At 40.6% G+C, this 19,080-nt stretch overlaps 2 protein-coding genes across 2 annotated transcripts in view; one reads left to right on the top strand and one right to left on the bottom strand.

Moving 5' to 3' along the window:
- Positions 1-4,439, top strand: part of LOC118425817 (NAD(+) hydrolase sarm1-like) — a gene marked incomplete at its 5' end in the record, with an annotated part of 61,183 nt that extends 56,744 nt beyond the window's left edge. The window contains 1 exon segment of the mRNA XM_035834915.1: positions 1,579-4,439. Coding sequence (XP_035690808.1) covers positions 1,579-1,747 — 169 coding nt within the window.
- Positions 3,657-16,606, bottom strand: LOC118425819 (neuropeptide FF receptor 1-like). The gene is made up of 3 exons (XM_035834916.1): positions 16,253-16,606; positions 10,642-10,741; positions 3,657-8,306 (listed from the first exon to the last, which is right to left on the bottom strand). Exons 1-3 carry the CDS (start codon positions 16,506-16,508, stop codon positions 7,502-7,504), a joined length of 1,161 nt encoding a protein of 386 aa, XP_035690809.1. The 5' UTR covers positions 16,509-16,606; the 3' UTR covers positions 3,657-7,501.
- Positions 16,607-19,080: the final 2,474 nt, after the last annotated feature.

Genomic DNA, 19,080 nt, shown 5'->3' with positions numbered 1-19,080 from the left:
AGCAAAGACAGCCTGAAATGGAATGACGTATTTTCACCATCACACCTCAATATGGAGACCATGAATCAGACACAGCTGTAGTTGCGAATGAATGGAGATACACGCTTTGCTAGGAGCATATTTATGGGAGAAAGCCAATATCGTCTTGCACAATAAATTTTCTAGATACTATTTCAGTAGAGCAAAAAACAGGCTGCACATATATATTTCAGGCACCAACCTTGGTTGAAATATGATATTACAACAATCATAATATATATAATTTATAAAGGTATACATAATTTATAAAAAGTGGTTAAACAACAGATTGCCTACACTTTTTATTTTGATACCAGTTAAAGCTAAAAATTGCACAAGATTCACACTTAAGGAACATTTGTGAAAAGAAGGGGTGTTTTTTTAACAAAAGGTCAATAGACTATTGACATTGTCAGTTCGAGGGCATCCAATAGAAAATGGCAAACTGAGATGGCCAGTAACACCCTGGGTACTGCCATCCAGTAAATACTGTAAATGCATTTGTATTCGCGGTAGCGGGAAAGTGGACTTTTCGCGGTGGATTTAAGTTTGTGGTAACACCATAGTCTGCAGTCTAATACCATAATAGAAAAATGTTCGCGGTGGTTTTAAGTTCGCGGTAAAGTGGTCACCGCAAAAACCATGAACATTAATCCACTGCGAACATTTTTGCATTTACAGTACATGCAGCCATGATCACATTAAAAGTAAACTGATGAGCAGAGTCTCACATCTTCTAGATTATAAGGGTTCAGTAAAGGATGGTGTGCCTGTTTTTTATATTTTGGACGGAAAGTGTTTGGCAATCATCAGTTCTGTAGGCAGCAACATTTTATGGGGCTTATTAGCCTTTATGTCTGAAGGTCAGGCTTCTATTACAAGGTATTCCATTCCAGCAGTGGTGATATATAACAGCTCAAGGTGTATTTGTATTCAGCAGTTTCTTGGGCATCTCATATATTCACTGCATGTCCTGGGCAGTTTTAGAGGATTTCAGCTCGATTAATTATGTTTTCCCTATGGGACCGGTGAGGTGAGGTGAGGTGAGGGAGAAAAATATTGTTTTTGCCGGTGTGTTCTTCCTCCCATGCAACAGAAAGGGATTACAGAAAAGGCTGGGCTGTGCACCAGGCCTGTCTACCTGGCTAGTCCCTTCTTCAGCCAATCAGAAAAAAGAGCAGCAGTGACATAACCTTAAACTTTGTGTCGAATTTCAACTCATTTGATTGAAAAATAAGCCCTGTTATAAAATCATTACTTTTTTACTAACCCTCAGGTAGTTAGAAGCAATGAATACTTAGTGGTTCTTGCCATCGTGTGTTAGCAGGAACAAAAACTACTACATGTACATTCAACCAGCAATTACAAGCTCCAAAACAGTATACAATATGTACGTGCCCTTTGGTAGGTTGCCACTTTCACAACCATGTACATGTCAGTCATACGTCTGAGGTACATGTGATTTATTAAAACCTGCCTGTGGCCCAACAGATCATCTTCTTGCACCATGTCATCATATTTCATCTAAGAATTCAATAACTGTCTTCCCTTCCCTCCCAGGTGGATCCATGATTACCAAGACGCCTGCATCGATAAGCTGGAGAGGTTCCTGCGAGGAGAAGACATGTCTAAGAGGGGGCGGCTCAGCAAGATGAGCAGTAAAGACGAAGAAGTGTTTGATACTCCACGGTACCGTCTCCACAGGATGGGCAGCAGTGATAGCATATGAGGGGAATGTCAATAGTTGGATGAGTGATGACGGATCATTCATCATCTGTCAAGGCGCATGCATGATTGTACACTGTGCTAGTACTGCTGTTATGGTCCATGGTTTACTGGCAATGATGATGGGGTAGCGTCTCTTATATATGGGGCTTGGAACATGATGTGAAAGCCAAAAGATGATAGTTACAATGTGGCTTTCTTTCTGGTCATTCATCCATTCACTCTTCAGGCCCCATCATTTTTTATTTGTTCAGGGTCTCAGATTTAACATGAACGACAATGAAATAAGAATCAGCATGAGAGTTCTTGTCTTGGTGCACTCTGTTTTAGGAGTTAGTGCTATCAGATTCAAAGTTTCCTCCCAGCCTAATTTTCACGATGTCCTGTTGATACCAAGGAAATATATTGCGTCACGTAATGCATCACGGATTGGATCAACATTACACACACTCAAGTTGACTGCATGCCTACATTTTCTCCTTGGAAGGAGCCGAGGCTTAGACTGGCAGTAATTGCAATAGAGATTAGATATACTAATTCTGCTGGAAGTCAGCATTTACATTGCAGAGATTAATTACTGTGTGTATTTCCTTTTACTATAGTCTTCAATCCCCTGGCTTTTCACCTTGTTCACTTTGCACGAACAGCAAAGTCATACAGGATAGGATCAGGGCATAGGACAGGATACAATAGGATAAAAAGTTTGTGTGAGCATTCAATAACAACATTTCTTTGTCAGAAATTGATGAAGCAATGAATGCACAAAGAATTGGACGCAAAAATCATATCATTGACAGATATTTTATTAACTAGAAATAGGCACTCTATTATACCACAAACAACTGTTACTGAAAAATAGTACACAAGAAATTAGATTACTATATCTATGCCTATAACTGGACCTGGTGACATCCTGCAATTTCATTTCATTGATAGATAAATCTAATGTTTTTGTGATATCATTCTCCTAGATAAGTTTTTGACATAAAAATGTTCATTTTTGTATAACGCTTGTTACAGTCAAACCTGTAGTAGCAGCCATCTTTTCAGAGCGGCCACCTGGCCATAGTGGCCACTTTTTGTCAGTCCCTTGAATTTTTCCCATAGATCTAAGCCTATAGGGGCCACCTCTCCAAATTGGTCGTGGTCACACAATTTCTGGTCCTGTAGATACAGAAACACTAAACAGCAAAGGCGAACGGACGGCCACGAGTCCAGGCACACGTCTGGCTCTACAACGCCATATCATCAACCTGCACTGGGTTTAAAATCCTAATTTCAAAACGAAATGGCCTAGCCCAACAAAACCATGGTTTGCAAAGTTTTTGAGTTTCTGAACACTCAGGTGATCAATCACTTTTTGTGGTGCGACGGGAGGTATGGCATACCTTGAACAATAACTGTACGTCAACTGTTAAGTAAGGGTGCAAGTCTTTGTCTGCAAATATACAAGAGCTGTAATTGCGATTTCAATCATTCTAGGTAGATTTGATTTTGGCATGGTCACTCAAATTTTAAGTCAATTGGGACAATCTTTTTGGTGAAGGTTCACAGAGATACTAGTATTGGCCAGTTTGCATTGAGTTTTGATGGCTGCAAGCACGAAAACAACAAATTAAAAATGGTGGCACAATCAAGGTCATGAGGGCCATTGGCAGAGTTTAATTTACTATGCAGAGAATATGTGAATTAAGGTTATTGGATATTGAAATCATAAAATTGATGTAACTTATTGCTCGTGGTCAATTAATCAGCATTTCCTCTATGCAGGTGGCCATCCCTCTATAGTGGCCAGTTTAGGCCAGTCCCTTGAGTGACCACTATAGACAGGTTTGACTGTAGTACATGTATGTCAATATTAATTGTGTGTTTTTGCCGTCCAGTAATGAAGTAGTTAAGAGCATTTGATTGACAGTTGTTGTTTTTTTCAATTTGGCACATTGAGTCTCATTTGTTAATCAGTAAGGTAATCATTTTTAAGTGAAACACCAGTCTGTTGATTTAAACTATCATCATGGCACAACTGCTAGCAACAAGAAAAACTATAATTAATATGTGTAACAATGAACTTACCACGTTACACAACAGAATCAACAATATACAATCAATAGATTGCCTGTCAAAAGCCTGGGCGTCAAAACTACAGGCACTACAGTTTAGGAAAAAACTAAATTTTACATGATTGCACACAAAATTGTACATTATTCCATGATTGCAATTAACAATACCAACAACGACACAACTGATAGTGTATTAAATGTATAAACATCAGATTAGATAGCATAACACTCAAATACAATGTATTAAGTATATAAAGATAAATATGTATGATTAGAAATAACTATAATTGTCTTTAAGTGTCAATATCAATGCCTTAGTTTTAGTTTCAGTAGAATGACATGAATTATGAAATATAATTTTTATGTGATTGAGCAGTGACAGTAACATTCTGTAGCTTAATTCTATGCAAGTTTGTCTGCTTTTGTGTTTAATGTACATTGTATTAGATGATAACAGCAAACAGGAAGAAAGTGAGTAAATAACTTACAGTGTTATTTAGATATTTCCAGCTATGACTATTTGCTGCAAATATTAGAGAAATGTGTTGTATGAAATGTATCCAATTGTGAAGGAGGCAAATGACTTTAGTTAGACTTAGTTTACCATGTGGAATAATATTGCTGTTGCAAGCTCGATATTTTAGGTTGTGATTTTTCACTTAGTTTGAGACACTTCTACATCCGTGGCACTTCTGCCTTACACATGTACATTGATCCAATCAAACAAGAAAAGCACTTAGAGTGACTGAATCCATGTCATTATACATACTGCATATTAGGCATATTAACATCAACACGACTCTGAGCTCTCCCAGTTGGATTGCCCTTTTGTGAATTAGTACCAAGCTCTATTAACATTTACCTGCTGGGTTAGGTGCTATGTAATCCACCACACAAAACAACATTGTGTTTGGTAGATATCTGGTGTAAGCACCCCAGCTACATGTAACATGTGTATGCACAGATTAGATTTGATTGGGTTTATTTATCAGCACATATTCCACAATTACAAACAAATGATAACACAGAATGAAAAGAAAACATGCAGGGGTTGCAGAAGCTATCATGCCCCCTGTCAGAAACTCATTAGTAATGAAATGTAATATACATTATAATCTAGATGATAATAAAATGTAATATACATCATCAAACGTTAACAATAACAAATGGCATTGATTGAAACTACATCATTAAAATCATTACTCTGCATAAAATGTAACATGATCTATACAACTCAAAAAAAACTTTTGTTTACTAGAAATGAATCTAAATTGTAGAAATATGTTTTATCAAAAGACCATTGCACTGTTTTATCTTAATAGCCTTGCATCTAAAATTTATTAAGAATCATTCCAAAGTTACTGTAGATCTGGAATAGGGCCATGAGATTGGTTACTTCTTTGTCAAAAGTTTGAATCAGCAACTACCGGACGTTCTCTCCAAACTGTCTAGGATTCAAATGTGAATATTTTGCCTTTATCCACATTCAACTGCTGACAAGCTTGATCTGAAATATTCCCTAGAGTTTTCTTCAGGCAAATGTCCAACAAGGGAATCATGTATACTGCTACATGTAGATATCCGTGTATTAAGTGTTATGTTATTCTGTTCATGCACACCAACATTGCACACACAAACACACATACAAACACTTGTAGAGGGAAATTCTGGATTAAATAAAGTTGTCTTTTCTCCTGTGATTAGCACTGTTCGTCAAGATGATATTTTATAGTATGTAGTAAATGTGCAGTGCAAGATTAGATATCTGGGCGTTAAAGAAGTAAAGATAATCATATTAACCACTCTTCGGAAAAGTATTGAAATGAGTTTGGCTGAAGAAGAAGGCATTGAATTTAACTAAAAAATATATCATCACAATCATAGCACAGCATTGACACAGTCTGCTCCTTGCTCACAGACGTGCTGGGCAAACAGCCAATGGAGGCCTTAACCCTTACCTACATTGAAGGTTATTAATTGAAAAGAAATGCTAATGTATCAGAAATATTAACCATTTGACTGTCAACATCAATATATCACTTCAAAAATCAAGGACCTCTTTGACCTTTACTCTCCTATTGTGTCCTCTGTTACACTTGGCCCCCATTATACAGCTTAAAGTAGGTGGGAAAGTAGTTACCAGACAAAGAGGGAATCATAACCTTTGTAGTTTGGCTACTGTCCAAGTCCGTACTCATGGAGCTACTTCCAATCAAGGAGGCTATAGGAAAACTTGTTGCCATTAAATCGCATCATATGTAATCTATGTCTTAAGCTAAAAGCTTTTGTAGGCTGAATGGTCTGTCCTGTTCCACATGCCTGACAAATCCAATGATGTCGTATCGCAAAAATAATTGTCCATGGTTCTTGTGTGATTATGATTTGAAATATGGCTATCACTGCTGAGAGGATTGCGACCGAAATTGCCCCATTTTCGATCCTGGCCACGGGTAATGTTAGTTCCCATACAAATTTAGATACCACTTGACAATGCAGCACGCAAAGTAGTTTAACGTTATATCTTCACAAATAGACTTTCCGCTTTTTCCTACTATATACATATCACCATGATGATAAACATGTTTCTTAAAGACAGTGCAACGGGTAAGTACTAAATCAAAAATCAGACATCTAAAATTTATATCTTGATTCTTCAAAGATTATGACTCACCCAAATTTAAAAAAAAATGGATTTTCGTGTTTTTTTTTTGGGGTTACGTCTAACGATAAAATTTGTGATTGCTTATAACAGGAGCATCCTTTATTACCAATCTTGTGGAAGTGATGCAAGTAACACAAGTTTTATGTTATTTTTTCTGGGCCTGGGCCGCGAGTATATTGTATAATTTGTCATAAATATGAGCTGCTACGTACGCAGTGCACAAAGTTTAGACAATACATTAAATTTTGTATTTTAACTAATACAAATAGCTTTTATGTCCTCTACATTTGAAGTACATTAATGTAGTTACAAAGTATCATTTTTGAAGGGCTTTGAATGCTTTGGTCCAAATTTAGGGAATTGAGGGGGGGGGGGCAATTCAGACAAGACACATTGTTCATGATCTTTATTTGGAGTATTCCATATGTTTAGTTCATGATGGTATTTATCTGAATTGATGGTTAGAACTAGCCTCCATAGTAGGCTCTCTGGGCCTTTTGTCGTCTTTTGGGGCTCATAATACAAGTCTGATGGCCGTTTCTTTTTGTACTGGGTTGCTTGTGCTGCCGGCCCGTAGAGTCTGCCTGCCTATATTGTACCATAATGTGCCATATTGTGCCTATAATTGACTATTGGTAGTGTTATGTATCACATCTTCTACTCTTAGTCTTTGAGACTGTACAGCGCAATCAGCCTTCGGTCATGATTTTGCAAATAAAACACTACATTAATTCGGCGTCTCAAAGAGAAAGGAGATTTAAAAATATCATTTCATTGGCTCTATTAACACCCCTACGCCTGGTGATCTATGTTAGGAATAATTCACAAGTCCGTATGAGGCAATTCCAAGTCCGCTGGAAGGCCCATAACGGTAGCGCAAGCGATGCAGTACAAAAAAGAAACGGCCAGCAAGACTGTAGCGTTATTTATTATATTTTTTATGAGCTCAAAATGGCGAAAAGAGGTCCAAAGAGCCTGCTATGAAGGCTAGGCCAGAACTGTGAATGTAGATTATTTGTAAGGAAAAACATACACTTTAGAGTGTCGTCTCTTGAACAATGTTGGAATTTCTCACTACGGTGGTGACGACACCTTTAATCCTGTTGCCATTGCCATTGATGACATTCACCTTCAGGCTTGTCATAGGGGTCGAGTTTGCCGTGCCATTCTGTACATCGCCATGTGCATTGCCCCGACGAAGTTTGGTCATTGCCAGTGACATCGGCCGTGAGCTCGAACCCGTTCGAAAGGTCTGCTTGAAATGCTGCCTGAAGTTCGTGGTGAAAAGTCCGTACACCAGCGGGTTGATGAAGCTGTTAGCGTAAGCGATCAGGTGAGCAGTCGGGTAGACGTAGTGATGGAGGTTAGCCTGCTGCTGAGGGCTCAAGTTTCCGAAGTCTTCTAGCAACGTGGAGATGTAGAGGGGCATCCAGGTCGTGGCGAACACCACCACGAGTGTGATGGTCATGCGGATGACTCGCATCCTGCAGGCCGAGACGCCGACCGGGACTGGATTCCTGTTGCCGCCATCAGCTTCCCCCGGCCGTGGCTTGAACCAGACTTTGGCTGCGATCTTGGAGTAGAGTAAGCTGATCGCCACCAGCGGTGCGACGTAGCACAGGACAAACAGCGCGGCCGTATAGCCCTGTCGGGAGCCTTCAGATGGCCAGAACTCGCCGCAGATGTCGAAGGTCTGGTTCTCGAAGAGGAATTCTTTTTCGTGCGACACCACTGCTTGGGGAGTCATGATGGCTGCCGATGCGATCCACACACCAAAGATGACCCACAGGGCCTGATTGTTCGTTAATCGCTCACGGTGGGGATGAACGATGACAACGTACCTGGAGAAATACACAAAATGTTTCTCTAAATAAAGATACGTAAAAAAATTCATGGCTTCTTGATATTCCCAGGTTTTACTCATTTCACCGTTAAGTGAAATGAAATAGCCTGGAGTCCAGCCTTGTTGTGCTTAAGTCGCTCCCCGAAGGTACGTGTTGGCGGAAGCATACCTTCGGGGAGCGACCAAATCACAACAAGGCTGGGCTCCAGGCTAGAATTGACACAGTGTAATTTTGAAGTTTCGTCAATGCAAAATTCTTAGATACTATGAGATACTTGCACTACGAGTATTTCATATCTACTTGAGTTTGCTAGATGGTATTAGTTTGTTCTGCTGACGATATTGGTACTTAATTAGTAGTTTAGACCCTTCCTTTGGAACCAGAGTGTGTTCGATCCCAGCTGTGCTCCTCAACAGTACGCTATCAGAAAGTTTACGGTCCTTTAACTTAGGCCGAGACTTTAAGCTGTGGTCTTTAATGTGTTCCGATGGTCTAAAAGAGCTAGGGGAATTTCGCTGGTACAGTGACCCTGTAATAGCGAATGTCTTCTCAGTCATAAACAGTGAAAGAATAGCTTTTCATTGACCTGAACATAATCAATATCACTTTCTTTCAACGTTATATGAAACGGATTGAAAGTAAATTGTTCGGATAAAGGAGGAATCGATAATCATTATGAAGCATATCCATATGTTTTAACGATCTTAATTTTACTTTTCTTCTAAAGCTTCTTGGAACATTATAAAACATGACGTTAATGAGAAGACATGGTCACGGTTTACACACGTTTTCGTAATCGTAGTCGGCGTGGAACATAGCAGCCAGAATCACAGCTATCGCAACACGGGCGCTTCAAGTCACCTTGCGGCCCCGTTATAATTGTGTAAACAGTAAGCTCTTGAGTCGCCCCCGAGTCGACTCGGAATCGACTCAAAACCTGCGTGTAAATAGGGTCTAAGCTGATATGATCAGTCGACGGAATGCTATGTAATCAACACTTCCCCGAACAAATAGCCCAGCTAAAATTCAAATCACAAGATACATGTCAGTTTTGCAGATCCAATTTGCCTCCAACAAGTACCTTGCACCATACACTGTTCACGCGTGCTCAATCTCATTAACAGTCCCGGCCAATCGTTTTCGAAACTGCTGTGCGTTTCCGGTACCAATCCTTTGGCGTATAGACGATGTTTCCAGAAATAGACATCAGCATACTTGAATATAAACAGGAAGTTTCCACCTGCAATGATTGATAGATTTACGACGAAAATTAATTGGTTGAAAGCTAAGAAAGTTCTCACACATTTCGGCGTACAGGCGGTGCCTATCTCCTTTTCTATAGCCCTTGGGCCACACCGTTGTACAATTACTACAGCAGAGAGCTAGTCCTCTGGTAGATTAGTGAAACGATAGTCTTCAGAACTCGATGGTACGTGCGTACACGAGTACGACTAAGAGAAGTATATGGTTAGAAGTCTCTACACGTTGCTATGAAATGCTCATTCATAACAACTGCCAGACCTTTGCCATCGTAGTATTGTCAAGGCGTTTGGCGCCAGGGTATCATTACCGTGATGCACGGTACCTTTCGCAGAATGGGTGTCACCCGATAGACCAAGTTATTGCCTTCCTCGCTTGGAACGACGCAGAAAAATCGCATAGGGTCAATAGGTTTTATCTATAATTGAGGAGATTACGGTTCTAATGGAGGTCCAAACCGCGCACTTTATGATTGACAGGAGATTGGCAGTTCAGTTCCGCGGTGTGTCATCGGCAAGTTAAACTGTACACTCAATCCATCATCGGGATAGGCGGCCATTCAGCGCTGAAAGGGTGCGGCCATGGGAAGGCACCAAGGAAACATGACAGAATGCCATGGAGTCTGAAAAGGGTTGCCCTGTACCAGACCCTGTGGTACTAACCAACATGATACTAAAAATAAAAGATAAAGCAGCTGTCAATAACTGATGTGAAGCATGATACATTTTCTTGTAGCTACTGCAGCTTCGGAATGGCCGGAGGTTTCAGCCGTGTACACAAGGCCTTCCCACTCTTCAGATGCCTGTATTTGCTTCTACTGTATTACATGCAGCGGTTTGTGGTCTATCCGGAAGGACAAATGTAACCCCAAAGGGCCCAAACAGTCCTGTCGAACTGGCTTTGAACCACCGTGGTCCGTGCTCTTGCTCTGGATCCACAGGTTATTTCAGCTTCATATTGTCACCGATACACCAATACAATGACTTTACTTGTTCTTCTGGCTAGAATGAATTGAAGCAGAGATGTATAGTCGCTTTACTTTCAACACTCAAGTTCATCGGATTAAACCAACCTGTCAGCTGCGATGGATGTCAGTGTGAACACAGACGCTCCGACGGACAGACCCTGCGCCAAGGCTTTCACACGGCACATGGCGTCACCAAACACATTTTCTGTATGGGAGAGACAACAGAAAACATTGCTTAAAGCTTTGCTTATCATGAAAAAATGGTTGTACTGTTGGATGATCCGCTGGCGCTCGTTTGATAAGTGTAGACGAAGTAAAACATGAATAAGGAATGTCAGCCTTATTCTTGATTCTTTCCAATGAATCACATCAAAATCTCCCAGATTCATCCGTAGAGATCATGAAGATCCATCTATGCAAGAGAATGTATGGTGGAATTGAATAACAGCTGAATGGATGGGATGTTCCTGTGACTGTGAAGTCCACACGGCAAATGCCACCATTTGAGATTACCACGAACGCTGCTTGATATGTACGCGGCAATGCTATGAAGGTCATATTCGGGTGAACCTTGATGAGAATTCTATTCGTGAAATGAAACCGGTGCAATTTGAAGTTACAGTTATGTACAGCCATGTATATGGTTTTAAATAGTGTCTGATTACAAGTGTTAGTTCCGGCGTAAAGCCAGTAGGATTTCCTGCAAGCTCCTCGCGGCACATTGAAGAGGTGTGTGTAGGGGGGGGGGGGGGTATTTGTATTTATACGGTGACTCCCAAACTTACAGCGTACATCAAGTGCACGTAAAAGTGCTGCTGGTTGTCAACCCATACATTTTCCTAATAAAATTACACACCAAAAATAAAACAAAAAGGTATTGGGTTTTTCTAACGAACTCGTAAGCAAAACTAAAAGTTTTTTTTTCTTATGAGCTCGTAAGCAAAGATAAGGCCAAAAGAATATATGCATAAATGCATGTATATCAAAGTTATAGATTCCCTTCCAGTCAGTCTAAAAGACTACCTGGGTTCAAATTCAGGGACAAATGAAATTGAATTGTGGAAAATACTAATCTTTACGTAGTTTACAAGTTAGATTGGGACCTACCCCAAATTTTGGGTCCCAATCTAACTTGGTGTTGGTTACGTAAAGTTTAGTCTTTTCCACAATGTCATTTACCAACACAGATGAACGTTTATGCTAAAATGAAATTGAAATCATAGGTTACAGAAACATTATTTCAAGGCAATATTATATAATTAGTGAATTAATGCACCAGAAAAATGCTTGTTCTTGATGCTTTCAAAATTTTTTACTGTCAGTTATACAAGGTGGCACCTCCTACTACGAGGATGAATTGAACTAAACTGAACTTATAAGGTTGGTGAGTCAGGAAAATAAGATTCCTAATGCACAACCTAGAAGACGGCGCTTGAGACGACCTTTTGGTAATTCATCAGCTACCTTCGTCATGGCGTGAATTGACATTCATGCAGCAAGGAGTAAGCTTTAAGAATTGTCACTTATACAAGTCCTTTAGAAAAGGTAAGTTAAGAGTTACTGATGACACATCGGCCGGATAGGTATCTAGTAAGATGTAAAAGATTAAGAAACGCGTTTTACATTCAATCTTTCTTTAAAAAGCGTGTCAGACATTTTCTGTAGAAGATTACCAATCTGAAGACGTCACCATGTACCAGTAGTGTAGTTTAGACATGTGGGAGGAAACACATATTACGTTACATTACACATATTATGTTGCCCCTCGTGTCTCCTGTCCCTTAACTGCCTTTCCCAATCAGCATTTGATGACGGAAATCATAGTGAGATAACCACAGGGAACGCGGGGACCTGCGGAGATGATGGACCGACGAACTCGTAATGATCACCAGGAACCTTGGGGGACTAGCGGAAGACTTCATGGCCACAGACTGCAGGAAGTCTACTTAATGTCAATTTAAAGGTTAGACTTACTCGTTAGAGTCAGCAGGTATTTATCAACAGAGCAGGTCTTACACGACTTGACTTCAGTAGTCAGATTCAGGCTTCGGTTGTTATCCACTGTGTGTTTGATAAAACAAATCATGTGTATCATGGTCAACGCATTTGCAATGTAATCAATACAATGTGGTGTCCTTTGGCATAGCCCGGCTGTCGGACAAGGTAGACAGCTAACGTTGTATGCATAGCATTATAAGAAAGGTAGGTCATGGGACATTGCATTTCTTAAGATGCGGGACCGAAAAGTCACTGCTTCGACTCTTGGCTGCACTGAGCCCGTCCTTGTGCACCGGGGAAGGGAACGGCTTATGCAGCGGAGGTTTAGAGGAGATGGGCTCCCATTCTCGCACGGGCTGTACAAAGCTATGGAACTACCTTCACCACATTAAACAATACGGGGCGTTCTAAGAGATGATGTGTGAGAGCAGCCTCATGTTAAGTTCAGAATATAATGATTGTGCGGAAATGAAATGCAGAATGCAGATGTGGACAATCAAAAGGTTTCAAAAATACTATTAGGCTATGTTGATTTGTTTATATCCACGTGCGCATCAATTTCCCAAAAATAAAAAAAAAGACTTGAACCATATTATAAATCGTACAAAAAAGCTTCAAAATAGGCAAATATATGCTGTGGATTACAAAATTGAATATCGGAAAACATAGAACATTACAAGGATAAAGAACAATAATGAAGAATCTATTGTTCAGTATACTATTTTCTGTGTGTCCAGTCATTTGTTCAACCTTCCTGACCACTTTGATGTCATAATAAGGCATTTTTTGTCAAACGTTTATTTTATTCGCACGCTCGCATCAGTTTTTTGGATCCCCAGAGGATGTCGTCCATGTAATCAAATCAACATGGCCTAAGATAAAAAAGAATCAATAAAGAGAATTACTAAATCTTAATTGGTTATGGTTATGCTACTGGCTACCACAAGGAAATTGTATTAATTTCTACATTTCAAAGTGTGCCGACATCCCATACAACTTGGCACGCTCAGAGAAAAATAGGAAGATGTCAATCTAGCACAGACTGTTCCTACAATCACGTACGTATAATCTGGACACGCCTACGGCTGGCTTCAGGGCCGGTGTTCAGGGAAATTAAACGTCTACCACAGTAATGTCTCGCGCACCAGACATTAAAAAAGGGATTTGGAGATTATTTTGCAACATGCAGGGAGATGGACTGGTATTTTCCTGAACTTTGCCATATTCACCCATCGCTTCACATTCTTCAACATTGGAATACCACAGCCGCGTTGTTATGAAGTTTTCATACAAACCTTTGTATTTCATGCATTCTAAATGCTATAATCATCAATCTATCTATTCTTCAGTGAGCGATAATATCTAGATTGAGTCCCAATGATATCAACCTTAATTAATGGTCGCCGCACTCATCGCCTGGCTGACTGAACATCTTAATACCCAAGAAGTATTAAGTCTCTTCTGGGATCCCTGTATGGCATTGTACGTGCCCCAAGCGCCTGCCACTTAAGCTGAATAATTGATAATAACTTTGACTTCTTCGATATATTTCATTCTTGCAGTGATCTCAGGGGTGGTTTTAGTTAACGCAAGATAACGGCACTTGAATAAGTCTTGGAGATGATCAGACTTTTCAGGTAGAACCCACTATGTTTCGTCAGTACGGAAGTAAGATCTCAGGCCCATAGAGATTTAACCAAAAACTATTACGTAACATGTCAGTGAGATGACGGCACCTTCAGAAAACTTGAAATGAGACAGAATCAAGATGATACTAATGAGTTCATTAGCTCCTGTTGATTGAGTACAGAAGCTGAATTATGTTGTCTGGAGTGGTGGGGTGGTAGGGTAAGGTCCCAAATGCCAAGGTACTTTTACACGTAGGCCTCCTTTCCTCTTGTGGGTGGGAAAGCGCATTTTTTCATGTACTCATCGGGTCTTTTAAGCAGCAGGACAGACGGCCTGAAACTAGATGATGGGGCAAATGCATTAAAAGGACGCCCTAGAGTCTAATGATGTCTGGCCTTGGCCCTCAGCGATTCATCAATCCGTACTAATGCAGTTACTGACATGGACAGAGGGGCCTCCATTAGCGTGGTCAGGTCTGACCTTCTATGGCCGACACTGGGTAATTACCATTTGAAAAGATGTCGTCAATTCCGCTGTGCTCCAAAACATCCACTCATAAAAAGGGGTCATTAACGAACTTCAAGCAGGTCAAGCTATCTTTTATGAACATTATTGACAGTCTTTTGTTAGAAATCATATTTCATGATGTTTTCATATGATGGAAGCTTTATTGACACGTCAAAAAGTACAGTCACTTTTGTATGGCCAACTATAAACTAAAAAAAAGGGATACAGAATATATCTTACAATTCTACTAATTAAACAGTATAAGAAAATGGGTTAGCCTCCGTCGCTCCGAATGGGGCAGTTTTTTATGGGGGGGGGGGGGGGGTTGGTTCTCTTAAGCCGGGAAATGGAGCTTGCCGTGGAAGGGGCTTCGCCCCGTTTCAGACTGCCTCGGAGACTAAAAATGGGTCCTGTTTTGACTTGTATTTTACAGAAACAAGCTTTTCAGAAGAATAAATCTTAAGATTCAGTTTTTTTTTTGGTCTTCGTCTTAATACCCCACGGCTGAAGTATAGACGTGTTTTATTAACAACACTTGCAGCTGTTTAATGGTGGCCATTATAATGTTGAAAAACGCACTCGTTCAGGACAGAACTGTATGTATTCTACAATACGGAACTGTAATAAGCACAAGCTCGGGACTACAAATTTGAATGACAGTTGGATATTTGCTTTGCACGCAAAGTGCACAACGATACTTTTTCACAAATGAAATGTCTTAGATGGCTCCGATCAGGGATGTAATGGATTGTGTGGACAGGAAAGATCGGCCTCTTAAAATGCATCCACGTTGGGCAACTTTGCACGGTAGATTTTCTTACATACGTCTTTATCAGCATCTTATAGGTTTGACCTGAAGTAAAGCCTGGCTTATCTCATGTCAACTTTACTTATTTTTGCATGTGCAATCAATCTATCTGGGTGACGGGATGGATTTCCCTGTCATCGGACTACCTATCTGGACAATGTGAGACATGAGCCGTGACCATACTTTGACAAGTCAAAATCATTTGAAGTCTGTCTTACATTCTATTATCATTTATTCTATCCCAGATACGTTTTTTCTCCGAGGTTTGTCATTAGCCATAATGATTTCATGTGTCTAGGCTAGAATGCTGAGCCGAGGAAACCACTCTTTTTCTTATGCCCTTAAATATTCTATCTATCTACTAAGCTAGTCTTATCCTAGAGTTTCACCATGTGGCAGGCTATATATGCCCTACAATACCATTGAGAGGAGCGAGGGGCCAGTCTCTGGCCTGAGCACTTTGGCAGGCATTGCTATTCTCTACCATCAACGTAGGCCTTCTTCTTATATGCCGGGCGATTCATTCCTTCAAGGTGATGTTATTACCACGCGACTAGAAGGAAAAATGAATAAATCAAGTTTGACTTCCCTCGCGATGTTAGTTGTTGGACGCAGGCACCAACCTTGGGTTGCTATATTGATTCTTGTGTTGTCAAATCAGAGTAGCAAATTTCAAAGACATTTTTAACATACGGTTACAAATATTGTTATTTACACACTCATATTGGCATATAGAAGAGATCTTTAGTATGTGGTGTCAGGAGAAAGACTTACCGATAAAGATATGGTTGACTAAGGTGAAGGGAATGCAGAAGAAAGCTATGAGCAGGTCGCTGAGCGCCAGGTTGAAGATGAAGGTGTTGGTGACTCCCCACAAGTGGCGGTTACGGCCTATGACCACCACTACGATGAGGTTCCCTATCACTGTCCCCGCGAAGACCACCGAGTACCCGACGGAGAACAGAGCAATCGCCGGCTGCGTTTGCTTGTACATCAGCCCAGGCCACGACTCGCTTATGTTCACCTCCATGCTGACACTTCTGGAGTTTATACCGTATCGTATCGTCACCTTGAAGTCGTCTTGTGGCCAGTACGTCTTATTGTCCCTTTCACGTGCCTTCTTCAAGAGCTTACCAAAGACGCGTTTGTACCTGTGCGTAGGTCTCCCGCGTGATAAAACGGATCCAACACAATGCGTCGGTCGGTTCTCTTTGATGTCACTACCCACAGCTCCTGATTGGTCACGATTTGAAGCTATGATACCTGCGTGGATAGTACCGACTTCAGAGCATTGGCGGCCTTGTAAAGTTTACACACCCACCAAGGAAGAAAGAAAATCCAATAAAGGCGATCACGATGAAACAAAACCAAACTAGCAATCTGCGTAAGACGCGTAGGTAAAACCCCCCGTAGTTATTATATCAAAAGGATAATTTATAAGAGATAGGCAGGCTATGCCTAAGGCTAATAGCCAGCGGTACTAATTTGTACAACGTTTAAATCGAAGTACGAATATCGTACACAAAACAAGACAAATGTGCCCTGCTACAGCACACCCAAATGGCTGAGAAGCGCATGCGCAAAACACAAGAAATAACGTTTGAATACAAGCAAACACATTACTGTAGTATAAACACTGTCATGGATCCAATTGCGCATGCGCAGGTTAATGGTGAAGGCCACTGACTTGCAAACAAGTCTCTCTATGCTTTATACATGCCAAATGTACACGTCCTTCGCCCTTTGGTTTGTCTAAAAATGACCAGACGTATTTTGTTTATATGAATATCAAAGCCCTATCGATCTCACCGATTGGAGGCACTCTGGAGGCACTGCGGTCGGAGGTACATTGGAGTTTGTTCACGGAGGAACCTTTGCGCTGTTTTAGCCACTTTTCTCTTGCACTCTCACTGACGCGAGGCACTGTTGCGTTTCAAGTCCAGATGAACGGGTTATTGAATATCGCAGCGTTGTCAATATATAGAAAATAATTAAAATGCGTCCAAAGGGGATATGAAATTATGTTCTCTTATGATACTTGGAACAACGTTGGTAACATGTCAACTAAATGTCCAACCTTAATCAAATTACCCAAATCACCTTTTACACTGAGAGGGGCTACTGTTGAGGTACTGTTGAGGTACGTTGGCGTTTGTTCACTGTAGATCTTCATCGAAATTAGATATGTAGTGATGAAAGGATGTTCACTTTTGATATTTACTTATTGATACAGGTAACAGGCCATAAAACATACGTATGGCGTTGAAACTGACATTGGCGCTTTGTTTCCGGCATGGTGATGGCATGGTAGAGGCACTGCGGAGGCACTGCGGAGGCACTGCGGAGGCACTGCGGAAGAGGCATTTTGCCACTTCCTTTATTTTTTTTAATTTAAAAACAAACACAGCGCCTTATTTGTTGAAGGCACGTTAGATTTCCTTGGAGGCACGTTGGCTTTCTTTGGAGGCACCTTGGATTGTTGGAGGCACGGTGAAAACACGTTTGGTTTGTCGAAATCAAAAGTGCCTCCAGAGTGCCTCCGGTCAGTGAGATGGGCCCTTAAGAGGATTCATCTTTGATCTGCGCGTACGCAATTGGATCCATGAATGGACTTATTTTGCCACACGGAATCCTCTTTTAAGGGATTACTACCTTTAAATTTATAAAGACCATGTAAATTTATTCTGTAACAGAAAAAATAATGTCATTGACTAAACGTATGCTTTGAATAAGTATATCGGTGTGAGCATTACATTTCTACCTCCACCTGTTTTCTCCAGAATTAAAACAACAACAAAAAACGAGCTTGATACCGCACGTGGCTTTCAAATGTAGGTAGTATCGTTGCTTCCAATGCAATCAAGGAACGCATATAATTAAAATAGTACATCTGAAAAATCAAACATATGTTACAATTTTTTCTCAGCTCACTAAAAATGTAGCAAAAAAGTACCCGTCCCTTCAACAATTCTTAATTCTATATTACTTTCATATCTACTTCCATATGTATACGTCACACAGTGTTCTGTTGTAAAGAAAGACGTAAAGTGTAGGATTATAGTTGTAACAGTCTAGAAGCGCCCCCTGGCCCTGACGTTCATAAGCACAGGCCACGACTGCGTGTAATATGTAAACATGTTAGCACATGTAAGTGGCTGTGTGCATGTACACATGCATTTACGTCTGCATGCATGTTCCACGCATACCAGCAAATCTGTTCTCGTGTGTGTGTGTTTTTCGTGTGTGTGAGAGTGTGAAAATACTTTTTAAATATTGCGTTGGCCACACGGACCTATTGACAACCTAAGCTGACTGAGTGACAGAATAGACTAGAATAGTCTAGGCTAGCCAGTAGAATAGACGAATCGATCGAATAGAATAGTATGGGATGGAATTGAACCTCTTTGTAATAAATGATAAAACCATGCATTGTTGTCGTTTATTCAGGAGGTGGACGGTCTTGTTTCAGAAGATGAGCCGACCAATTTTCAGCCCGTGGAGCAGCTCCCCCGGCGCCCAATGTTATATTGCACCGAGTTTAGTAATCCGCACACTGCACAGAGAAAATGGATTTATAGATATACAAATTGACAAAACACTCT

The sequence above is a fragment of the Branchiostoma floridae genome, chromosome 11 (genome assembly GCF_000003815.2).
Source record: "Branchiostoma floridae strain S238N-H82 chromosome 11, Bfl_VNyyK, whole genome shotgun sequence".
Lineage (NCBI taxonomy): Eukaryota > Metazoa > Chordata > Leptocardii > Amphioxiformes > Branchiostomatidae > Branchiostoma > Branchiostoma floridae.
This window is presented reverse-complemented; position numbering and strand designations above follow the sequence as displayed.